Source organism: Oncorhynchus tshawytscha, linkage group LG03, assembly GCF_018296145.1.
Source record: "Oncorhynchus tshawytscha isolate Ot180627B linkage group LG03, Otsh_v2.0, whole genome shotgun sequence".
Lineage (NCBI taxonomy): Eukaryota > Metazoa > Chordata > Actinopteri > Salmoniformes > Salmonidae > Oncorhynchus > Oncorhynchus tshawytscha.
Genome location: NC_056431.1, coordinates 8,893,682 through 8,918,926, shown reverse-complemented (window position 1 = coordinate 8,918,926; position 25,245 = coordinate 8,893,682). Strand labels below are relative to the sequence as shown.

At 43.9% G+C, this 25,245-nt stretch overlaps 1 protein-coding gene across 1 annotated transcript; it reads left to right on the top strand.

The window, feature by feature from the left end:
* The first annotated feature begins 14,055 nt into the window (after positions 1-14,055).
* Positions 14,056-16,939, top strand: LOC112226903 (chemokine-like receptor 1). Its single transcript, XM_024391568.2, has 2 exons — positions 14,056-14,206; positions 15,108-16,939. Exon 2 carries the CDS (start codon positions 15,121-15,123, stop codon positions 16,264-16,266), a length of 1,146 nt encoding a protein of 381 aa, XP_024247336.1. The 5' UTR covers positions 14,056-14,206; positions 15,108-15,120; the 3' UTR covers positions 16,267-16,939.
* The last annotated feature ends 8,306 nt before the right edge of the window (positions 16,940-25,245 follow it).

The following is a 25,245-nucleotide window of genomic DNA, read 5'->3' as shown; positions in this document are numbered from 1 at the left end:
CTCTGTCATTTCAAAGCCAAAGATAGCAGTGTGTCATTTCTATGACGCCACACATGAGAATGTTGAGCAAGAGTGGTAGACCTGCAGATAACTCCAAATGTGGTGGTAGTCATAGATGTGGTCATGTCATGCTGAAAATTATGCTCTTCTTCCCCAAAAATACATCATTCCAAGTGTCACCGAATAGTTGGAAATTAGTAACAAACTGCAATGTGAAAATATGCCCCATAGGCCTACAACTAAGAGGCAGAGTGTGTTACCCTGTATCTTACTAGTTACCGAGTTACAGAATACTGGAAAACCATATCATTATTCACAGAATATGACAAGCGATATATAGATTTTTTTTACAGCAGTCAAATTATGTTATCTTGTGACTGGAGCAGGAGATGACTAAAAACAACAATATTACAATACTATCTCCATGACAACAACAATCATGTTCAGCGGCAAAGCGTTGCAAATCAGGATGAAATCAAACACTCATCATGAAACACCATTTGGGTTGACTCTGTGGTATGTAGAATGATAATGTTACTGACGATGGCGATTTTATTGTACCTTCCCATCCCTTGAGTGTATGGTGTGCAGGACAGTGTTGCTCAATTCTCAGGGGAGGGATTAGTGATTAGACTTCCTGCAGTTGTCATTCATTTTAGATACGTGACATGTTGAGGTACAGGAACAAACACAAGTTCTTCTTTTGGAGGGACAGTTTGTCCATTTCATGACACAATGTGATTTCACAAGGTTGTCTCCTGAACGTTTCAGAGATCAAATGCAAAATAACATTCAATGACATGTTATTGACATGTAATCACATTATTTGTTGATGGTTTATGATCACAGATTATAGAAGAAAATACAATCAAACTAACCTTAATAATATCTTGTTTAAGCTTGCTGGAGATGATGCAGACAATAGCCTGCATGAATATAGTCCAGCTCACTTTACATGCCTCTGAAATAGTATTATTAACATATATCTAAAATATCTATCCTGAGTCAATTACTTCAGGATAGTAAGACGTAGACAAAACTTCTACTGCAGTGTGTGCCAAGGTGTTTATCAGCACTTAACAGGGTGCATTTAGCCAAACCCTGTGATTATATGCACTTATGGTTTAAATATAACACACTCCCATCCAGCACAGGCAAGTTGTTCTCTTCATTTGCTGTTTGTCGCATATCTTAATTCTGGTAGAATAACGCCTCGTTCATTCTTTGTGTATATCGAAATGTATTTTGTGACCTCTCCTCCTTGACTATGTTGACATTGATGGATAGTTTCTCAACTGGATTATTTGCAAGTGTCACTACAGAATAAAAAAATGAAACTACAGCTGAAAAACTACAGCTGCATATTGTTTGGGCCAGTGAAACAGCTCTATCAGCCTTTAGATTACAACATGTTTCTGTCAACAGTTGGGTGAATCACGTTTCACCAGCATCAACCAGCAACATCCGTAGCGCCTGCAAAATTACACAATTTAGCAATAAGCGGAAAGTAGTACTTTCCTGATATCAATGGTGAAAATCTGTGTCAAAATATTATTTAGTCACCCGACATGGGAGTGCACACAGTGGTGTCCACACTGTACCATGTGTCACCCAGATGCCCGCTTTCTTGAGGCTCCGCAAAACAGAGCCCACTGGATGTGGGCAACAGGCAGGGGAAAAGCAGCAAGAAATATGTCACAGTCCTCTCTTATGCGGCCTGAGGAGGCTATTGACCTTGACAGTGGGCCAGCGCCGCTGCTCACATTTTCCCCAAAACACACATATTCACTTCCTCCTTGCTTTCCACAGCCCTTTTAGTCCAACGAGTTACAACAACCCTTATTCTTCTCTTCATCTTCACCATCTGGGGCTCGCTCCTCCGGTTTCAACCTCCCCCTCCCAACCTCCCCCTCCAAACCTCCCTACCCATCCATCCCTCCCCCTTTCTCCCAGATGCGCTGGAACCCAGACTGTCAGATGGTCCTCTGCCACAGATCTGTATGGCACATGTCCCCATCATCTTGTATGATGTCAATCTCTACCATGTTTGATCATTCTGTGTCCCTTAGGTCTGCCCAGGGGGGCTGGCGTTGTGGTTGGAAGTAGGGACATTTGTGTGGTGAAACTTGGGGGGGAAACGTTACGGGTTTGTGCGGTGAGGGGAAGGTCGGCAGTCATTTTGACTCGAAAACAAAATTCCTGACCTCTCCACACCCGTGACACTACAGCCTGATTTTCAGTCATCACCGCAACTAGATCAACAAACTTTAGAGGTTATAGGACCAGAAGAATCCCACTGTGTATTGGCTGTCTGTCTTCAAGACAAGACAACTGGAATGTTATGGGAGCTCCGGCAGCTCTCTGCAACACCATAAGGCTTTCACTCCCTCAACAAACAGATTTGGGAGATGTAGAAAAGCAATGAGCCCACATTTTCCCCCCTCGACAGCTACGAACACACAGGGTGGATCACAACATGGCTGTGAGCTATGTCATTAGTTTTTCACTACCCTTGGGCTAGGCAATAACACAGTGAATTTAGCCTGGCTCTCTCTTGTTGATGCCACACCCTCTCAATACAGCTGTTGTGAAGAATAAACCCCTCAACACCAGTCCAAACCTCCCTCCCCCACATTTCACCACACTCCCCCAACCTCTCCCCCAAAAATCTGAATTCCCCTCAAACTCCCACTGGTTGTTTTACACACCCAAGTTGGAATTTGTGCAGCCCGGCCTAATTACAGGTTTGGTTGGTGAATCAAGAAGTATGGCAAAACATGGTCTGCGAAAGCTTCCCTCAAACTATAGCTTAGGGATAGTTATTAATATCCCCTCCAGACACTGTTGTTTTGAACCGCTTGCTACAGAGCTGCACAGAATGACTGGAGAACAAGCCATTAGAATAACACTTTCAACAATAATAACCAGTGAGATAAGATGTTAATTTAAAGGCTAAATATATAACTTAAATACAGTATTTCATCTGGTCCGGACATCAGTACAAAGAAATCTACCAGAAGTGTAACATATGGACCACCTCAAGATTAGATAGGCACAGATGTAACAGTGCATATTCCTTGAGGATAAATCAACAGAGAATCATTTCCCTTTTATTTCTTTGAACTGTCCCCAGCAGAGCGGAAAGAATTGCTTATGTCCCAGTGTCAGATATCTCTCCTGTGGCAAAATGTGCAGACGCTGAATATTTATGCATGAGTGAAAAAAGCCAATGATACAAGAGACATGAGTTCTCCCACACACACAAATGGGGGTGTTGCTCTGACTCAAGGCAGAGGTTGAGACACATGCATGCTCGCACGCACACACAGCCACCCCAGCACATGTACACACACACACGCACGCACACACACACACACACACACACACACACACACACACACACACACACACACACACACACACACACACACACACACACACACACACACACACACACACTAGGGGCCTTCATTCTCTTCCCCCTCACATCTGCTCTTTGGTAGTGTGCAGAGTTCCTGCGTGGTATGTTCACTGGCTGTGGATCCAGTTTTGGGTTGGGTAGCCGCTCACCCTGGGAAAAAAGTTTGATTGTTCCAAGCTTTTGGGTTTGATTGCGTTCAAGCAATGTGCAGTCAAGTTGCTGGGGTGCAAATGCTTTGGATAATTAATGACGACAAGCACCCAGTAGTGTTGTGCCAAGTCAGAGTGTGTATGTGTGCTATGGAAAAATGTCCAAGAACCAGGTTAGACTGTACCTGTGTACTGTTTTGGCAGAGTGAAAATCCAAACTCTTCCCACATTCAAACACACACAAGAGATACCCACATCAAAGAACACCTCCAAGACCCAAGTCTCATTCTCAGTTGCATTTCCTAATGAGGAGAATTGAAATTTAAATAATGTTCAGCCCCCTTAAAGGATCAATATAAACTCATTCTGGTTCACAAACTCTAGGCCATGATCTATGTCCAACATCATAATGTCTGCCAGCACTTGTTTAAACACTTTGGACAACTTTCAGTGGAGATGGAGAAAGGTCCACAAAGCATCGGCCAAAATTCACAACCGCCCTCCCCCACAGATGTATGCTTGTCTGTGTGGTGTGGGTGTATAATGAACGGTGAGGGGGAACAAGTGGGAGGAAACGAGCCGAATTTGATGTTGATCCAAAGTTCTGTACTTCCTCCCGTTTGGACTGTGTGTGTTTGTGGCAGGGCTCGGCTCACAGTTCTTTGGGAAGAAGCGACGGAGGCGGAATCTGTAATCTCAGCAGTCAGCACTCACCCTCCTCCCCGTCTACAGCTTGGACTGATTATGATATTCCCATGTTCCTCTCCCCTACGGTTTAGTTCAGGTGGTTTGTTGAGCGGAGGAGGACACATGTAAGCTACACACAGTACTTCAGGGCTGATCTCTCCTCCCTGGCCTGGTCTGGGTTATGTGTGGGTGGGTCTATGGATGTGTGCACTGATAAATCTTAAGTGTGATTCACCCCATTTCTGTTGTTTTAAGACAAAAAACGTTTGGTTTCTGTCTCATCATTCTAAGCGGTTGTGAAAGCGAGAGCTCATAATATTTAGAGAATGACCAGCTGAATTTAACCCTCTTGACCAGCACAAATATATCTATTTACACAAGATATCCATACAGATTGGATGAACACAGTGGACATGTCTCAGTTTTCCCTCTGGGATTAATAAAGTATTTCTTATTTTAACTCATCTTATCTACAGTATGTCAGCATACTTTAGGTCAAAGAATTGTGTCTTTCCTCAGAAATAATGCGCATGCAAATAGTTAGGGTTCATGTCAAGGTTAGCCTTAATTCTCAATGAGGAAGTGACCTTTGATTTACCAATAAATTCACTATAATTGAGAATTTCAATAAGCATTTTTCTACGGCCGGACATGCTTTCCACCTGGCTACCCCTACCCCAGGCAACAGCCCTGCGCTCCCCACAGCAACTCTCCCAAACCTCCCCCACTTCTCCTTCACCCACATCCAGATAGCTGATGTTCTGAAAGAGCTGCAAAATCTGGACCCCTAAAAATCAACCGGCTAGACAATCTGGACCCTCTCTTTCTAAAATGATCTGCCGAAATTGTTGCAACCCCTATTACTAGCCTGTTCAACCTCCCTTTCTTATCGTCTGAGATTCCCATAGATTGGAAAGCTGCCGCGGTCATCCCCCTCTTCAAAGGGGAAGACACTCTAGACCCAAACTGCTATTCTACCCTGCCTTTCTAAGGTCTTTGAAAGGCAAGTTAACAAACAGATTACCGACCATTTCGAATCCCACCATACCTTCTCCGCTATGCAATCTGGTTTCAGAGCTGGTCATGGGTGCACCTCAGCCACGCTCAAGGTCCTAAACGATATCATAACCGATAAGAGACATTACTGTGCAGCCGTATTCATCGACCTGGCCAAGGCTTTCGACTCTGTCAATCACAACATTCTTATTTGCAGACTCAACAGCCTTGGTTTCTCAAATGATTGCCTCGCCTGGTTTACCAACTACTTCTCTGATTGAGTTCAGTGTGTCAAATCGGAGGGCCTGTTGTTGGGACCTCTGGCAGTCTCTATGGGGGTGCCACAGGGTTCAATTCTCGGGCCGACCCTCTTTTCTGTATACATCAACAATGTGGCTCTCGCTGCTGGTGATTCACCTCTACGCAGATGACACCCTGTATACCTCTGGCCCTTCGTTGGATACTGTGTTAACTAACCTCCAGATGAGCTTCAAAGCCATACAACTCTCCTTCCGTGGCCTCCAACTGCTCTTAAATGCAAGTAAAACTAAATGCATGCTCTTCAGCCGATAGCTGCCCGCACCTGCCCGCCCGTCCAGCATCACTATTCTGGATGGTTCTGACTTAGAATATGTGGACAACTACAAATACCTAGATGTCTGGTTAAACTGTAAACTCTCCTTCCAGACTCACATTAAACATCTCCAATCCAAAACAAATTTCGCAACAAAGCATCCTTCACTCATGCTGCCAAACATACCCTCGTAAAACTGACCATCCTACTGATCCTCGACTTCGGCGATGTCATTTACAAAATAGCCTCCAACACTCTACTCAACAAATTGGATGCAGTCTATCTCAGTGCAATTCGTTTTATATACACTGCGACCTGTATTTATTAATTTTTTATTTGACCTTCATTTAACTAGGCAAGTCAGTTAAAAACAAATTCTTATTTTCCATGACAGCCTAGGAACAGTGGGTTTAACTGCCTGTTCAGGGGCAGAATGACAGATTTGTACCTTGTCAGCTCGGGGATTTGAACTTGCAATCTTCCGGTTACTAGTCCAACGCTCTAACCACTAGGCTACCCTGTCGCTACCCTGCCGTCTCGTTAGCTGGCCCTCGCTTCATACTCGTCACCAAACCCACTGGCTACAGGTCATCTACAAGTCTCTGCTAGGTAAAGCCCCGCATTATCTCAGCTCACTGGTCACCATAGCAGCACCCACCCGTAGCACGCAGGTATATCTCAATGGTCACCCCCAAAGCCAATTCTTCCTTTGGCCACCTCTCCTTCCAGTTCTCTGCTGCCAATGACTAAAGCTGGAGACTCTTACCTCCCTCACTAGCTTTAAGCACCAGCTCTCAGAGCAGCTCACAGATCACTGCACCTGTACATAGCTCATCTGTAAATAGCCCATCCAATCTACCTCATCCCCATACTGTATTTATTTATTAATCTTGCTCTTTTGCACCCCAGTATCTCTACTTGCACATTCATCTTCTGCACATTCTATCATTCCAATTGCTATATTGTAATTACTTCGCCACCATGGCCTATTTATTGCCTTACCTCTCTTATCCTACCTCATTTGCACATGCTGTTTTTGATTCTTTCTACTGTATTATTGATTGTATGTTTGTTTATTCCATGTGTAACTCTGTGTTGTTGTATGTGTCGAACTGCTTTGCTTTATCTTGGCCAGGTCACAGTTGCAAATGAGAACTTGTTCTCAACTAGCCTACTTGGTTAAATAAAGGTTAAATATAAATTAAATTAAAATGATGCTGTTCTGCAGTGTAATGTTCAAATCTATAAATGGCTAGTCAGGTGTAAAGGCTTAATTATTAATATTAATAAATATATTAAGGGGGTGTGCGTGTGTGTAGAGTCAGTATAAATGTACAGCGCATTCGGAAAGTATTCAGATCCCTTGACTTTTTCCACACTTGTTACGTTACAGCCTTATTTTAAAATTTATGAAATAATTTTTTGGCCCTCATCAATCCACATCACAATACCCCATAATGACTAAGCAAAAACAGGTTTTCAGAAATGTTTGCAAATGTATTTAAAACAAAATGTAATAAACTGAAATGTCACATTTACATAAGTATTCAAACTCTTTACTCAGTACTTTGTTGAAGCACCTTTGGCTGTGATCACAGCCTCGAGTCTTCCTGGGTATGACGCTACAAGCTTGGTACACCTGTATTTGGGTAGTTTCTCCCATTCTTCACTGCAGATCCTCTCAAACTCTGTCAGGTCAGACGGGGAGATTCGCTGCACAGATATTTTCCGGTCTCTCCAGAGATGTTTGATCAGGTTCAAGTCCGGGCTCTGGTTGGGTCACTCAAAGGGATTCAGAGATTTCATTCACTCCTGTATTGTCTTGGGTGTGTTCTTAGGGATGTTGTCCTCTTGAAAGGTGAACCTTCGTCCCAGTCTGAGGTCCTGAGTGCTCTGGAGCAGGTTTTCATCAAAGATCTCTCTATAGGAGCCTCCAGGGTGGCGCAGTGCCATCTGTGCCACCAGAGACTCTGGGTTCGAGCCCAGGCTCTGTCGCAGCCGGCCGCGCCCGGAGGTCCATGGGGCGAAGCACAATTGGCCTAGTGTCGTCCGGGTTACGGAGGGTTTGGCCAGTAGGGATATCCTTGTCTCATCGCGCACTAGCGACTCCTGTGGCGGGCCAGGCACAGTGCACGCTAACCAGGTTGCCAGGTGCACAATGTTTCCTCCGACACATTGGTGTGGCTGGCTTCCGGGTTGGATGCGCGCTGTGTTAAGAAGCAGTGCGGCTTGGTCGGGTTGTATTTCGGAGGACGAATGGCCTTCGACCTTCGTCTCTCCTGAGCCCGTACGGGAGTTATAGCGATGAGACAAGATCTTTACTACTAACAATTGGATACCACGAAATTGGGGAGAAAAGTGGGTAAAATTCAAAAAAGTTAATATTTCACTCAATCCTGACTAGTCTCTTAGTCCCTGCCACTGAAAAACATCCCCACAGCATGATGCTGCCACCACCATACTTCACCGTAGGGATGGTGCCAGGTTTCCTCCAGACATGACGCTTGGCATTCAAGCCAAAGAGTTCAATCTTGGTTTCATCAGACCAGAGAATCTTATTTCTCATGATCTAAGAGTCCTTTAGGTGCCTTTTGGCAAACTCCAACTAGGCTGTCAAGTGCCTTTTACTGAGAAGTGGCTTCCGTCTGGCCACTCTACCATAACGGCCTGATTGGTGGAATGGTGCTGTCAAGAGAATTTCAATCTCAATGGTTGAATTCAACTGCTTTAAATACCTCTGTCTGTATCCTGAAGGTTGTAAGTCTCCAGTTCAAAGAAACAGACAGAGTCTCAGCTTACAATTGGTCAGTTCTTTATTCAGAGAGCTCTGCCATCTCAAGTTCAGAGCCCTTCTTTTATACACACACATCAGTCGAGAACTCCACCCCGCTTTAGGCGGGCTGTATTGTCTAACTGTACACATACATTGTTAATCATATTCTGCAACATGTTTCATAATTTTCTGCAAGCCTAACAGTTTCTCCACTCCACAGGTGGGGACAGAATGTCCTGTTATTGGTTTCACATTTGCACAAGTTGTCTGTCGATTGCTCCTCTTATCATTTGTTTCACACTTGCACCCTGCTTACATAGATAAAAAGGAACAAAATGTCCTGGTTCTAATTCTGACTAAAACTACACACATCATCAGATTATAGTTTTATGATTCTAGCACGTCACACAGTTTTACAGTTTCAGGGTGGAATACTTTAGTCATTACTTTAAACATATACATTATTCTATCAGGTGCAGAGATGGTTGTCCTTCTGGAAGGTTCTCCCATCTCCACAGAGGTACTCTGGAGCTCTGTCAGAGTGACGAATGGGTTCCTGGTCACCTCCCTGACCAAGGCCCTTCTACCCTGATTGTTCAGTTTGGCCAGGAGGACAGCTCTAGGAAGAGTCTTGGTGGTTCAAAACTTCTTCCATTTAAGAATGATGGAGGCCATGGTGTTCTTGGGGACCTTCAATGCTGCAGAAATGTTTTGGTACCCTTCCCCAGATCTGTGCCTCATCACAACCCTGTCTCGGAGCTCTATGGACAATTCCTTCAAACTCATGGCTTGGTTTTTTCTCTGACATGCACTGTGTGTATTGTGTATAGATTGATGAGGATTTTTTAAAATTTAATCCATTTTAGAATAAGGCTGTAACGTAACAAAATGTGCGTGCTCAGAGTCCTAACCCAGAGTCCCAAGCTTGGTGACAAGCTTGGAGGGGACAATGGTGTTGAACCCTGTACTGTAGTCAGTGAACAGCATTCTCGCATAGGTATTCCTCTTATCTAGGTGGGTGAGGGCAGTGTGGAGAGCAATTGAGATTGCATCATCTATGGATCTGTTGGGACGGTATGCAAATTGGAGTGGGTCTAGAGTGTCTGGGATGGTGGAGTTAATGTGTGCCAGCCACTCAAAGCGCTTCATGATTACAGAAGTGAGTGCTACAGGGCGGTAGTCATTGTGACATGAAGCCTTAGAGTTCTTGGGGACAGGAATGATGGTGGTCATCTTAAAACATGTGGGGATTACAGACTGAGACAAGGAGAGGATGAAATTGACCGTGAATATGCCTGCCAGCTGTTCTGCACATGCTCTGAGAATGCGCCCTGGAATACCGTTGGGCCTCGCGCCTTGCGGTTGTTGACCTGATTAAAGACCTTTCTTGCGTCGGCCTCCCAGAGCGAGATCACCCAATCCTCTGGGTCGGTGACGGCCCTCACACCCTGCACAATGTTGTTGTTGTCAAATGCATTGAGTTTGTCTGGTAGAGAGGAATCGTTGGGCAGGTCACGGTTGGGTCTTCCTTTGTAATCCATAATGGACTGTAGCCCCTGCCACATGTGGGCGTCGGAGACTGTGCAATATGATTCCACCTTATTCCTTTGTTGTCATTTTACAAGTTTTATGACTCTGCGGAGGTCATCGCCGGAATTTTTGTACTTATTCCTGTCCTCGGCCGTAGACTCAGGGTTGTCTACGATAGCACTGTGTTTAGTTTATTGACAACCTTGTGTTAATCCAGTGCTTTTGAGGTGGTTAGCTCATCAATATTATTGTCGGAGTCTCCAAACATATTACAACCAGTGATAACAAAGCAGTCCTGTAGCATAATCTTTGATTCTGGTGCCTATTTCTCAACGGAGAAAGTCGCGGGTACTTCCTGTTTGAGTTTCTGCTTGTAAACAGGAAGCAGTTGTACAGACTCATGGTCTGGTTTGGCTTATGGACGGAAAAGGGAGGGCTTTGTATGCTTGCTTGTGAGTAGAATAGCAGTGGTCATTATCGACCCTAGTGGCCTTGGAGACGTGTTGACAGAAGTTGGGCATCACGTGTTTTAGTGACGTGGAATTAAAATCTCCGGTAACCAGAAAAGCAGCCTCTGGTTGTAGGTTTTCTTGCTTGTTTATAGCCTTGTACGGTTTGTTAAGATCCAGTTTGCTGTTTTTCTTGTCCTGAGGTGGAATGTACACAACAGTCACGATAACAGCTGAAAACTCCCTCGGGAGGTAGAAGGTATTCCAAGACTATCAGGTATTCCAAGACGGGTGAACAGTGGGTCGACACTTCCACCGCACTGGAGTTAGCACACCAGTTGGTGTTGATGTAGAGGCAAACCCCTCCCCCCATCGATTTCCCAGACTCCACTATCCTGTCCGCCCGGTGAATGGAGAATCCATCGAGTTGGATAGCCATGTAGGGTATCTTGTCCGAGAGCCATGTTTCGGAAAAGCAAAGAATGTTGCAGTTTCGAGGGTCCCGTTGGTAGCATATCCCCGCCCCCGGCCCCCTTCCCTCTGCAATGCCGACGTTTCCTCTTGGGTAGCTCGAAAATTGGATTGGAATTACAGAGCGAGCCCAGGGCAGGTGAGTCGAAGTTGAAGCCGGAATTGGGGTAAGTGTCATGTTCGTTTTTAGGATCGGACCAAGGCGCAGCATGGTATGCGTACATTTTTATTTATTTCAAGAATGAAACACTGAACGAAAAAACAAAATAACAAAACAAACCGTGAAGCTATACAAACGAGTGCTGACAGGCAACTACACATAGACAAGATCCCACAAAACACAAAAGGGAAATGGCTACCTAAATATGATCCCCAATCAGAGATAACAATAAACAGCTGTCTCTGATTGAGAACCATATCAGGCCAACATAGAAATACAAAAACCCCTAGACCTACAACAACCCTAGACATACAAAAATCCTAGACAATACAAAAACTAGAGTACCCACCCTAGTCACACGCTGACCTAACCAAAATATAAAGAAAACAGAGATATCTAAGGTCAGGGCGTGACAGTAAGTAACTGCCGATCTGATGTTCAAAAGTTATTGTCGGTTGTAAGAAGTAATAGAGGATACATTTATTGAAAATAAAGTAAAAATAAACAACAAAATAATCACAAAAAAGCTAAGTTGGGTTGGAGGTTGCAAAACAGCTGCCATCCAATACGGCACCATCTTTCTTCAGGATGTAAGTGAGTGTAATATGCTGTGATGGTCAATGAAAACATCAAATTTGACCATAGAAGTAGTAGTTCATGAGGTTCCTGTCAATGAATGGCTGCTGGTAGGTCACTTTTGTACATTTAAGAGCAGACATCCTTTATGCAAAACTGCTAAAGAAAGTGTCAAAAGTTCAGCGGAAGCAATATTCTGCAAACGTTATAAAACACCACAAAGTCCACACTAATCAGGAAAAGGTGAATGACAAAATGACAGAGTAACTATCAGCTCTTTCAAAATCCAAGTAACGATAAAAGAGGTGTTGTTTGCATGAACTCTTAGTCCCATTATATTTTATATCACACATCCGTATTATTGTATGTGACACAATAGATTCTATGTGTATGTAAGACAGTAAAACAGGCCCTTGACTGTTAAACAGGCCCTTGACTGTTAAACAGGCCCTTGACTGTTAAACAGGCCCTTGACAGTTACTGAGTAAATGCTGAAACTGGGGTCAACTTGATACTAGATTTTCTTGGTAATTGTGCCTGAATGTAGCACTATATATTTAGCAAATATACACATTAAAAACAAAGACTACATCAAGTATGGCCATGTTGTGATGGATCCAGACAACAGGCTGTCTGTGTCACCAGAGCTTATGGTTTTATTTCTAAAATGCAGAAGCAACATTATGCTCATAATGTCCAGCTCAGGACTCAGTGGACACAGCAATGGAGGGAGTAACCTGCCATTTGAGAGAGCTGTGGTGGGCACACCAAATTACTGACAGATGCTGTGAGTTGCTTGTCACATGCTCGGCAGTCCAGAGAGGGACATAAACACATGTATATGTCCAGATGTTGATTCAAACAGTCAACACAGAGTTATTACACTGAACCTCAAGCAAACATGAGCTCACCCCACAAAGAGCGAAACCCATTACAGTCATGCAGGCCACAGCCACCCTTTTCAGGGATGGGTTTAGAAGTTGGTGGCCTTTATAGGTAGTCTGGCTCAAGGTCTGTAGGGGTTTAGCCATCTATTCTAAATACTGTTGTCATTGCCATACATGCATAAGCCTGGTAACAGGCTTATGCATCAAGATGCATGACATTATTCCTGGACACCTGGCCAGGCAGCAACAGAACATAGGCTAATTCACTCACATAGAGCTACACTGAGTGTACAAAACATGAAGAACACCTGCTCTTTCCATGACATAGACTGACCAGGTGAATTCAGGTAAAAGCTATGATCCCTTATTGATGCCACTTGTTAAATCCACTTCAATCAGTGTAGATGAAGGGAAGGAAACAGGTAAAAACAAAAACAAAAAAACGTATTTTAAGCCTTGAGACAATTGAGACATGGACTGTGTATGTGTGCCATTCAGAGGATGAATGGGCAAGACAAAATATTTAAGTGCTTTTGAATGGGGAATGGTAGGGGCACTGGTTTGTGTCAAGAACTACAACGCTACTGGGTTTTCACATTCAACAGTTTCCTGTGTATCAAGAATGGTCCACCACCCAAAGGACATCCAGGCACCTTGACAACTGTGGGAAGCATTGGAGTCAACATGGGCCAGCATCCCTGTGGAACGCTTTCAACACCTTGTAGTGTCCATGCCCCGACAATTTATGCAACTCAATATTAGGAAGGTGTTCCTAATGTTTGGTATACTCAGTATATATTGTTGATAGGACTAATTGCAACCTAAAACATCTCTACAAACTATGCTTAAAATCACCAACAAATCTATGGATACTCCCAATAGGCTATTCAAGTTTCAATGTACCCATACAAACACTGATTTGGCTTTCAACCATAATAAGTGGATAGATTGTAGTTAATGAGGAAATATTGCAGCATAGTCACTTAGCCATATAAAGACTATTTCTACCCTCAAAGGAAATGGCAGAACTTCCTCTGGTTACAGATTCCAAATCACATTTTGCTACCTCTCCTCCACCACAGGGAAAAACAGATGTTCCTTGCTTTTGCGCTGCGTTCATGTGCTATTCAGAACTAGGACACTTTGAAACGTAAGACTTGCTATACAGTTGTAGTTATACACGTGCAGTGTTCAACGAATCAGACTTTTGAGTAAGCAATGCGTTGTACTACACACAAACACTTAGCCAACAAACATTGTTTAAAAATGTAGATTTGTTACGTGTTGAATTGTGTGTTTCTTGCACAGAATGTGGATATTTTCCAATGAAAAGCATCTCATGTGAAGTGCCTGTTACAACTGTGTCTTCCAGCTGAACATATGAAGAACTGACGTCACACTTCAAGATACTACACAGTCTGCGCTCCAGACTACATCAGTGTAGTCGTACCGGTTTCGTTCCAGACAACGTCCTTCAAGCTGAAGAGACAACTCCATTCGCCTGTTCTGATTGGAATATACACGTTATTCAAGGTATGTCTGTAACATTTTTCATCATTTATTGGAGTAATCATATTACATTGGTATTTGTAGGCTTCTACGTCAACAGTTGATGAACGAATAAAACAATAGAAATTCTGCACCATCCGTTTTAAAAACTTTGCAAATAAATAGCCAACCCGAGCAACAGTTACATTCATATCATTTGTATGTGTAGCTTATGTCTTATGGTCATGATATACCAGTTGAGGGTAACATTAACTTATTAATAATTTGTAATAAAAATAATTGAATGAATCCATAATTCCTAACAAATTTTAATAAGCAATACTAAATCAATAAATTACTCGTACATGATAAATAGGTAACTTAAGCAGTGCATTTTATAGGCATATTACTCATTATCCAACTAGATGAGAAATATCAACTGAATTACATTTTCTTTTTCATTCTATATGAAAAACCTTCCTTCCTCATTCCATAGTTATATTCCATAGTATACAAGATAGGCAACTGTAATGTGAAACTCTGAACAAATCCTTTTCCTTAATTACTCCCCCCAAAAAAACGAATTATAGAGTGCACATTCTCCAGTTTTATAACGATCTTGGGGTTTCCAAAATGTTCTATCTTTGTGGCTTGTGAGGGCAAGTTAAGGAGATATACCTTAATTAACACATGTGTTGCTAAATTCATGATTCTCAGCACATTTGAAGTGTGTCAGTGAACTCTAGGGGATGTAAATAAGAACAGCAAGGCAGCATGCCTGAAGAGTGGTGAAGGTCATTTATCCTAAGAATAGAACAACATACTAAATATGAAAATATTAAATGGTTTATGCAGATTAGACAATTTTGCACATAATTAATTTACTGCATATTATCAAACTGTCATCTTCTCTGAAAATTAAACATTTTTTTTATTACTCTCTCAGGTTCTCAAACACAATGATGGCCTTAACCACAACTCCTTTGTATCCTGAGATCTGGACAGAGCTGTCTCACAATGACTCATCGCCAGGCAACTCGACAGATGACTATGAGGACTACCCTGACGAGCACGCAGAGCTCCGGCAGTCCCTCAACTTCATGTCCCTCATCGTTTACTGCCTGGCCTTCGTGCTGGGGGTTCTGGGAAATGGACTTGTCATCTGGGTGACGGGATTTAAGATGAAGAAGACGGTCAACACGGTGTGGTTCCTCAACCTGGCTGTGGCCGACTTCCTTTTCACAGCGTTCCTGCCTCTGAGCGTGACCTACACGGCCATGGACTTTCACTGGCCCTTCGGCAAGTTCATGTGCAAGCTCAACTCCACGATCAGCTTCCTCAACATGTTCGCCAGCGTCTACATCCTGGTGGTCATCAGCATGGACAGGTGTGTGTCCGTGGTGCGCCCTGTCTGGGCCCAGAACCATCGGAACATACGCAAGGCATCCTGTATCAGTCTGGGTGTCTGGCTGTGGGCCCTGGTCCTCAGCTCCCCCTACTTTGTCTTCCGGGACATCGGGGCGTCCTACAAGAACGAAGAAATCCTCAACTGCTTCAACAACTTTGCTTTCTCCGATGACTATGACACAAAGGAGGTGGCAGAGCTGCGAGTGTTCCGCCATCAGGCCATGATCGTAACCCGCTTCCTGCTGGGCTTCGTGGTGCCCTTCGCCATCATCGTCACTTGCTACGCCATCATCATCCACCGGCTCAAGAGGAACCGCAACCTGGCCAGCCACTCCGGGCGGCCATTCAAGATCATCGCCGCAGTTATCACAGCTTTCTTCCTGTGCTGGGCCCCCTACCACATCATGGCCCTGATCGAGATGGTGAACAACGCGGCCGCTGAGTTCAGCTACACGTTAGACCACGTCACCACCATCGGGGTCCCCATAGCCACCAGCCTGGCCTTCCTCAACAGCTGTCTGAACCCCCTGCTGTACGTGTTCATGGGCCAGGACTTCAAGGAGAAGCTGCGCAAGTCCATTCTGACGGTTCTGGAGAGTGCCTTCACCGAGGAAGTGTCAAGGTCCAACCACACCTACACAAACTCTGGACTCACAAGCCGTAGCAAGGAGAAGTCCTATTCTGATGCTGAGGTATAGGGTCTTATATTATAATGAGAAAAACGTTATTGACCACATAATCTGGAAATTTGACTTTGGCTTTACGATAACATGATTGACATCCTTTAAAGCAAAGAAAATACAAACATTAGAAGGACCTTGTCATCAAGGTAATTCAATAATGTTTTCAAACAGCTTGACACTTAGTTTAAGGGAAAGTTTAAGGCAGGATTCAAGAATTTGAACGCTGAGCATGTACTCAGTTTTAACAAGGTAAATCTCCAGGACTGAATTCAAATCAAAAAGTTTGATTTCAATAATCTTTTGTGACTCAGAAAATTATGGGTTCTGTGGACACATTTCAGCACTGTTTTTGTATGAGCAATACAGTTACTAATGAGAATGTTGAAAGTGGGGTAGACTGTTAATAGAGAATACTGGATAAGATCAGAATAATTTGTATGATACACACATGTCATTGTTCAAGCTGAATATATAAATGGTCTGTCTTTTCGTTCAAAGCCACTTTTTGTACATGCTTGTTTTTGTAAAGAAATTGGCTAATATTTAACAAGGTGACTATTATCTGTGGTTTAAACTTGTATAGTTTATTATTGAAGGAATGTTGTTTTTCCTTAATACTTTGATGTATATGTTTGTATTTGTATACATTTGTATGTATGTATGATGTTATTAAAGGTTGAATAGATGACTACTTATTCATTTCTATTTTCCAGAAATCTCCTGAAGGCATGACCGTCTCTGCCACATGGTGGCAGCAAAGCTCTGTCACAGTTAGATTAAATGGAAATGTAATTTTGAAAATAAATCCCCCGCCTTGTGTCAAAAATCCCTCCCTATCTATTTAGGATTATCCCTGACATGTTTTTTAATTTACAGATTGTATATCAATTCATACTGTATTGCTTTGACCTGTCCAATGGTATTAGATCAATGATGGAGGAAGCAATTAACAATTTGATTCCCCCTCTCATTTCAACTGGGGTTAAACCTTTTTTTCCAACCATTTCTAGGCCAATTGAACTTCAAGCATTTGCAGCTTTAGAACAGTAAATGTTTTCATGATGATGATGATCATCATCATCACCACCACCACATCATCAACACCTTAATCATAACTGAATTTAACTTGACATTATCAGCTCTTTAATCCTTTCACATTTGTAGAAGTTCAACTTGCTACAGGCAAAATATGATGGTGTCCTTCAAGGTAGCCTGTTTTTATTACTTCAGTCAACCTAGCTATATTTCTGCTTCAGTAGGGTTAAGGCTATAACTGATATTTTGGCAACAATGTATCACAAGAATAGTGGTCAGCCCAGCCACAGTGTACAAGTCTACAAGACAGACTGGTAAAATAATAGCTTATGGAGTGGTCATGAGGTGGGGGTAAGATGGCGTACAGGAAAACATTTAGAAAAGTGGAACATATACTACAAAAGTATGTGGACACCTGCTCGTCGAACATCTCATTCCAAAATCATGGACATTATTTTGGAGTTGTTCCCCCCTTTCCTGCTATAACAGCCTCCACTCATCTGGGAAGGCTTTCCACTAGATGTTGAAACATTGCTGCAGGGACTTTTTTCCTTTCAGCCACAAGAGCATTAGTTAAATTGGGCACTGATGTTGGGGAATAGGCCTGGCTTCCAAATCATCCCAAAGGTGTTTGAAGTGGTTGAGCTCAGGGCTCTGTGCCGGACATTCTTTGTTCTTCCACACCGACCTCGACAAACCATTTCTGTATGGACCTTGCTTTGTGCACGGGGGGTATTGTTATGCTGAAACAGGAAAGGGCCTTCCCCAAACTGTTGCCACAAAGTTGGAAGCACAGAATCGTCTAAAATGTCTTTATATGCTGTAGCATTAAGATTTCCCTTCACTGGAACTAAGGGGCCTAGCGCGAACTATGAAAAACAGCCCCAGACCATTATTTCTCCACCACCAAAATTTACAGTTGGCACTATCTATTCGGGCAGGTAGCGTTCTCCTGGCAGCCCAGATTTGTCCATTGGACTGCCAGATGGGGAAGAGTTATTCATCACTGCAGAGAAGGCGTTGCTACTGCTCCAGAGTCCAATGGTGGTGAGCTTTACACAACTCCAGCCGACGCTTGGCATTGCGCATGGTGATATTAGGCTTGTGTGCAGATTGTCGGCCATGGAAACACATTTAATGAAGCTCCCGACAAACAGTTCTTGTGCTGATGTTGCTTCCAGAGGCAGTTTAGAAGTCTGTAGTGAGTGTTTAACTGAGGACAGACAATGTTTACACGTTACACTTCAGCACTCAGCAGTCCCGTTCTGTGAGATTGTTTGGCCTACCACTTCGCAGCTAAGTCGTTTTTTATTTTTTTAAATTTATTTGACCTTTATTTAACCAGGTAGGCAAGTTGAGAACAAGTTCTCATTTACAATTGTGACCTGGCCAAGATAAAGCAAAGCAGTTCGACAGATACAACGACACAGAGTTACACATGGAGTAAAACAAACATACAGTCAATAATACAGTATAAACAAGTCTATATACGATGTGAGCAAATGAGGTGAGATAAGGGAGGTAAAGGCAAAAAGGCCATGGTGGCAAAGTAAATACAATATAGCAAGTAAAACACTGGAATGGTAGTTTTGCAATGGAAGAATGTGCAAAGTAGAAATAAAAATAATGGGGTGCAAAGGAGCAAAATAAATAAATAAATAAAATACAGTTGGGAAAGAGGTAGTTGTTTGGGCTAAATTATAGGTGGGCTATGTACAGGTGCAGTAATCTGTGAGCTGCTCTGACAGTTGGTGCTTAAAGCTAGTGAGGGAGATAAGTGTTTCCAGTTTCAGAGATTTTTGTAGTTCGTTCCAGTCATTGGCAGCAGAGAACTGGAAGAGAGGCGGCCAAAGAAAGAATTGGTTTTGGGGGTGACTAGAGAGATATACCTGCTGGAGCGTGTGCTACAGGTGGGAGATGCTATGGTGACCAGCGAGCTGAGATAAGGGGGACTTTACCTAGCAGGGTCTTGTAGATGACATGGAGCCAGTGGGTTTGGCGACGAGTATGAAGCGAGGGCCAGCCAACGAGAGCGTACAGGTCGCAATGGTGGGTAGTATATGGGGCTTTGGTGACAAAACGGATTGCACTGTGATAGACTGCATCCAATTTGTTGAGTAGGGTATTGGAGGCTATTTTGTAAATGACATCGCCAAAGTCGAGGATTGGTAGGATGGTCAGTTTTACAAGGGTATGTTTGGCAGCATGAGTGAAGGATGCTTTGTTGCGAAATAGGAAGCCAATTCTAGATTTAACTTTGGATTGGAGATGTTTGATATGGGTCTGGAAGGAGAGTTTACAGTCTAACCAGACACCAAAGTATTTGTAGTTGTCCACGTATTCTAAGTCAGAGCCGTCCAGAGAAGTGATGTTGGACAGGTGGGTAGGTGCAGGTAGCGATCGGTTGAAGAGCATGCATTTAGTTTTACTTGTATTTAAGAGCAATTGGAGGCCACGGAAGGAGAGTTGTATGGCATTGAAGCTCATCTGGAGGGTTATAAACACAGTGTCCAAAGAATGGCCGGAAGTATACAGAATGGTGTCGTCTGCGTAGAGGTGGATCAGAGACTCACCAGCAGCAAGAGCGACCTCATTGATGTATACAGAGAAGAGAGTCGGTCCAAGAATTGAACCCTGTGGCACCCCCATAGAGACTGCCAGAGGTCCGGACAGCAGACCCTCCGATTTGACACACTGAACTCTATCAGAGAAGTAGTTGGTGAACCAGGCGAGGCAATCATTTGAGAAACCAAGGCTGTCGATTCTGCCGATGAGGATGTGGTGATTGACAGAGTCGAAAGCCTTGGCCAGATCAATGAATACGGCTGCACAGTAATGTTTCTTATCGATGGCGGTTAAGATATCGTTTAGGACCTTGAGTGTGGCTGAGGTGCACCCATGACCAGCTCTGAAACCAGATTGCATAGCAAAGAAGGTATGGTGAGATTCGAAATGGTCGGTAATCTGTTTGTTGACTTGGCTTTCAAAGACCTTAGAAAGGCATGGTAGGATAGATATAGGTCTGTAGCAGTTTGGGTCAAGAGTGTCCCCCCCTTTGAAGAGGGGGATGACCGCAGCTGCTTTCCAATCTTTGGGAATCTCAGACGACACGAAAGAGAGGTTGAACAGGCTAGTAATAGGGGTGGCAACAATTTCGGCAGATAATTTTAGAAAGAAAGGGTCCAGATTGTCTAGCCCGGCTGATTTGTAGGGTCCAGATTTTGCAGCTCTTTCAGAACATCAGCTGAATGGATTTGGGAGAAGGAGAAATGGGGAAGGCTTGGGAGAGTTGCTGTTGGGGGTGCAGTGCTGTTGACCGGGGTAGGAGTAGCCAGGTGGAAAGCATGGCCAGCCGTAGAAAAATGCTTATTGAAATTCTCAATTATGGTGGATTTATCAGTGGTGACAGTGTTTCCTATCTTCAGTGCAGTGGGCAGCTGGGAGGAGGTGTTCTTATTCTCCATGGACTTTACAGTGTCCCAGAACTTTTTTGAGTTAGTGTTGCAGGAAGCAAATTTCTGCTTGAAAAAGCTAGCCTTGGCTTTTCTAACTGCCTGTGTATAATGGTTTCTAGCTTCCCTGAACAGCTGCATATCACGGGGGCTAATGCAGAACGCCATAGGATGTTTTTGTGTTGGTTAAGGGCAGTCAGTTCTGGGGAGAACCAAGGGCTATATCTGTTCCTGGTTCTAAATTTCCTGAATGGAGCATGTTTATTTAAGATGGTTAGGAAGGCATTTAAAAAAAATATCCAGGCATCCTCTACTGACGGGATGAGATCAATATCCTTCCAGGATACCCCGGCCAGGTCGATTAGAAAGGCCTGCTCGCTGAAGTGTTTCAGGGAGCGTTTTAAATCAAATCAAATCAAATTTTATTTGTCACATACACATGGTTAGCAGATGTTAATGCGAGTGTAGCGAAATGCTTGTGCTTCTAGTTCCGACAATGCAGTAATAATCCAACAAGTAATCTAACTAACAATTCCAACAAAAAAAACTACTGTCTTATACACAGTCTAAGGGGATAAAGAATATGTACATAAAGATATATGAATGAGTGATGGTACAGAGCAGCTTAGGCAAGATACAGTAGATGGTATCGAGTACAGTATATACATATGAGATGAGTATGTAAACAAAGTGGCATAGTTAAAGTGGCTAGTGATACATGTATTACATAAGGATGCAGTAGATGATATAGAGTACAGTATATACTTATACATATGAGATGAATAATGTAGGGTATGTAAACATTATATTAGGTAGCATTGTTTAAAGTGGCTAGTGATATATTTTACATCATTTCCCATCAATTCCCATTATTAAAGTGGCTGGAGTTGAGTCAGTGTGTTGGCAGCAGCCACTCAATGTTAGTGGTGGCTGTTTAACAGTCTGATGGCCTTGAGATAGAAGCTGTTTTTCAGTCTCTCGGTCCCAGCTTTGATGCACCTGTACTGACCTCGCCTTCTGGATGATAGCGGGGTGAACAGGCAGTGGCTCGGGTGGTTGTTGTCCTTGATGATCTTTATGGCCTTCCTGTAACATCGGGTGGTGTAGGTGTCCTGGAGGGCAGGTAGTTTGCCCCCGGTGATGCGTTGTGCAGACCTCACTACCCTCTGGAGAGCCTTACGGTTGTGGGCGGAGCAGTTGCCGTACCAGGCGGTGATACAGCCCGCCAGGATGCTCTCGATTGTGCATCTGTAGAAGTTTGTGAGTGCTTTTGGTGACAAGCCGAATTTCTTCAGCCTCCTGAGGTTGAAGAGGCGCTGCTGTGCCTTCTTCACGATGCTGTCTGTGTGAGTGGACCAATTCAGTTTGTCTGTGATGTGTATGCCGAGGAACTTAAAACTTACTACCCTCTCCACTACTGTTCCATCGATGTGGATAGGGGGGTGTTCCCTCTGCTGTTTCCTGAAGTACACAATCATCTCCTTAGTTTTGTTGACGTTGAGTGTGAGGTTATCAGCGGGGTGGAGATGTTGTTGCCTACCCTCACCACCTGGGGGGCGGCCCGTCAGGAAGTCCAGTACCCAGTTGCACAGGGCGGGGTCGAGACCCAGGGTCTTGAGCTTGATGACGAGCTTGGAGGGTACTATGGTGTTGAATGCCGAGCTGTAGTCGATGAACAGCATTCTCACATAGGTATTCCTCTTGTCCAGATGGGTTAGGGCAGTGTGCAGTGTGGTTGAGATTGCATCGTCTGTGGACCTATTTGGGCGGTAAGCAATTTGGAGTGGGTCTAGGGTGTCAGGTAGGGTGGAGGTGATATGGTCCTTGACTAGTCTCTCAAAGCACTTCATGATGACGGAAGTGAGTGCTACGCGGCGGTAGTCGTTTAGCTCAGTTACCTTAGCTTTCTTGGGAACAGGAACAATGGTGGCCCTCTTGAAGCATGTGGGAACAGCAGACTGGTATAGGGATTGATTGAATATGTCCGTGAACACACCGGCCAGCTGGTCTGCGCATGCTCTGAGGGCGCGGCTGGGGATGCCGTCTGGGCCTGCAGCCTTGCGAGGGTTAACACGTTTAAATGTTTTACTCACCTCGGCTGCAGTGAAGTAGAGTCCGCATGTTTTCGTTGCAGGCCGTGTCAGAGGCACTGTATTGTCCTCAAAGCAGGCAAAAAAGTTATTTAGTCTGCCTGGGAGCAAGACATCCTGGTCCGTGACTGGGCTGGTTTTCTTCTTGTAGTCCGTGATTGACTGTAAACCCTGCCACATACCTCTTAATACTTCTTAATACTTAACGCCACTCCAGTTATCACTCTTTTTAACAGCGCCCTGTTCCAGAGACGAAAACAAGTCACAGTTCTTGTCCCCAGTCGTGTGGTGCGGATCGCACGCTCCCTCTGGAAGGTAGAAACACAAAAAATGTGCACGATTCCACTGTGAGTCACTTAAACTGACCCAACATTCCCCAACCTCTTTACCACCCAACCTGACACCACATATTGATCTGCCAGAAGGCAAGGATCCATTCTCTCCAAAAATATCCCTCCCACTGGGCCAGAATCTTCTTTGTCATAATCACGATGAGGATCAAACTCTACGTTCTTCACCGCACCTGCCACCGCAGTGAGTGGAGGTCGTTTGACCGCTGACCCATTACGGATGCAAGCAATGAGGCAGTGATCGCTGAGATCTTGGTTGAAGACAGCAGAGGTGTATTTAGAGGGGAAGTTGGTTAGGATGATATCTATGAGGGTGCCTGTGTTTAAGGCTTTGGGGAGGTACCTGGTAGGTTCATTGATAATTTGTTGTTGCTCCTAGACGTTTCAACTTCACAATAACAGCACTTACAGTTAACAGGGGAAGAAATTTGACAAACTGACTTGTTGGAAACGTGGCATACTATGATTGTGCCATGTTGAAAGTCACTAAGGCAATTCTACTGCCAATGTTTGTCTATTGAGATTGCATGACAGTGTGCTCGATTTAATATACTTGCCAGCTTGGCTTGCTTGGCTGAAATAGCAAAATCTACTCATTTCAAGGGGTGTCCACAGACTTTTGTATATATACAGTAGTGTATTATAAGTACATTTGTAATGGGGACAAGCACAAGCCATCTGGAAGATCTGATGAAGGAGAATATGGCGGTCAGGGAAAAAAGGAGAAAAGTGGAACATGTTTTGAATGAATATGGAAAGGTGGATCACACAGAACTTTTGGAAGACCTACAGAAGGAAATTGAATCTGACCAGTGTGAGGATGAATTAACTGCGGTGGCAGGTGCGGTGAAGAGCGTAGAGTTTGATCCTCATCGTGATTATGACAAAGAAGATTCTGGCCCAGTGGGAGGGATATTTTTGGAGAGAATGGATCCTTGCCTTCTGGCAGATCAATATGTGGTGTCAGGTTGGGTGGTAAAGAGGTTGGGGAATGTTGGGTCAGTTTAAGTGACTCACAGTGGAATCGTGCACATTTTTTGTGTTTCTACCTTCCAGAGGGAGCGTGCGATCCGCACCACACGACTGGGGACAAGAACTGTGACTTGTTTTCGTCTCTGGAACAGGGCGCTGTTAAAAAGAGTGATAACTGGAGTGGCGTTAAGTATTAAGTGGATCAACTGGAGATGAAGATTTGTTTGGTGCGACGCAGACCCGGTGGATAACGTGGTGAAACAAAGAAGACACTGTCTGTACTTCTGAGTTTTGATGCAGAGGTTGGATGTGTCAGTTATCCCTTGTTAGCTTTTTTCCTAAATCCATTACGGTGTTTTAGGTGTCAAGCTTATGGTCATGTGGCAGCAGTGTGTAGGAGGGAGATTCCTCGATGTGCGAAGTGTGCAGGAGGACATGAGACAAAGGAATCTGTAGTATCGGTGGAAAAAGTTGTGTGTGGAGAGGTGAGGTGAGGTGTAGAGGTGCCAATGGTGCTGGAGATCAGAGGTGCCCGGTGAGAGAAAGGCAGTTTGAGATTGCCAGCATCAGAGTAGTGCAGGTGTTGTATGCTGAGGCTGTGAAGAGAGTAATACAGGAAGATGGATCCATGTGAGTAGGCTGAGGCCAATAGAGAGTGATAGGAATTACATGTGCTTCAGTAAGGTAGATTTTTTGGGGCATTCATGGCCATGGTTGTCAATTGTACCGCAGGAATGGAATGTAAATTACAGAGGATAGATGTTCTGGTGGCAGCTGCTGAGAAGCACTTAGGTGTACAAGATTTTACTGCAGAAGTATCACAGATGTTTTGAACGATATAGTGTCCTGTCCTCCCAGGCTGCTGGCCCCCATGTAGGATCAGATAGGGCCAATGTAGTGGAATAGTGGTGAGGTTTTAATGAGTACAGGGTTAGTTGGTAGGGCAATTTTTCACAAAGATAATACATTCATACTACAAAATAGAAGGGTGATACACAGCCAATACAGTAGGTGGCGGCATTCACCTATAATATTTGTTTGCGGACCGCCATAATACCAAAGAAAAAGAAGAAGACTAGCCGATGGTCTCCGCCC

Excerpts from the sequence above, each read along its gene's own strand:
- LOC112226903 (XM_024391568.2), top strand. The coding sequence starts at position 15,121 with ATGATGGCCTTAACCACAACTCCTTTGTATCCTGAGATCTGGACAGAG.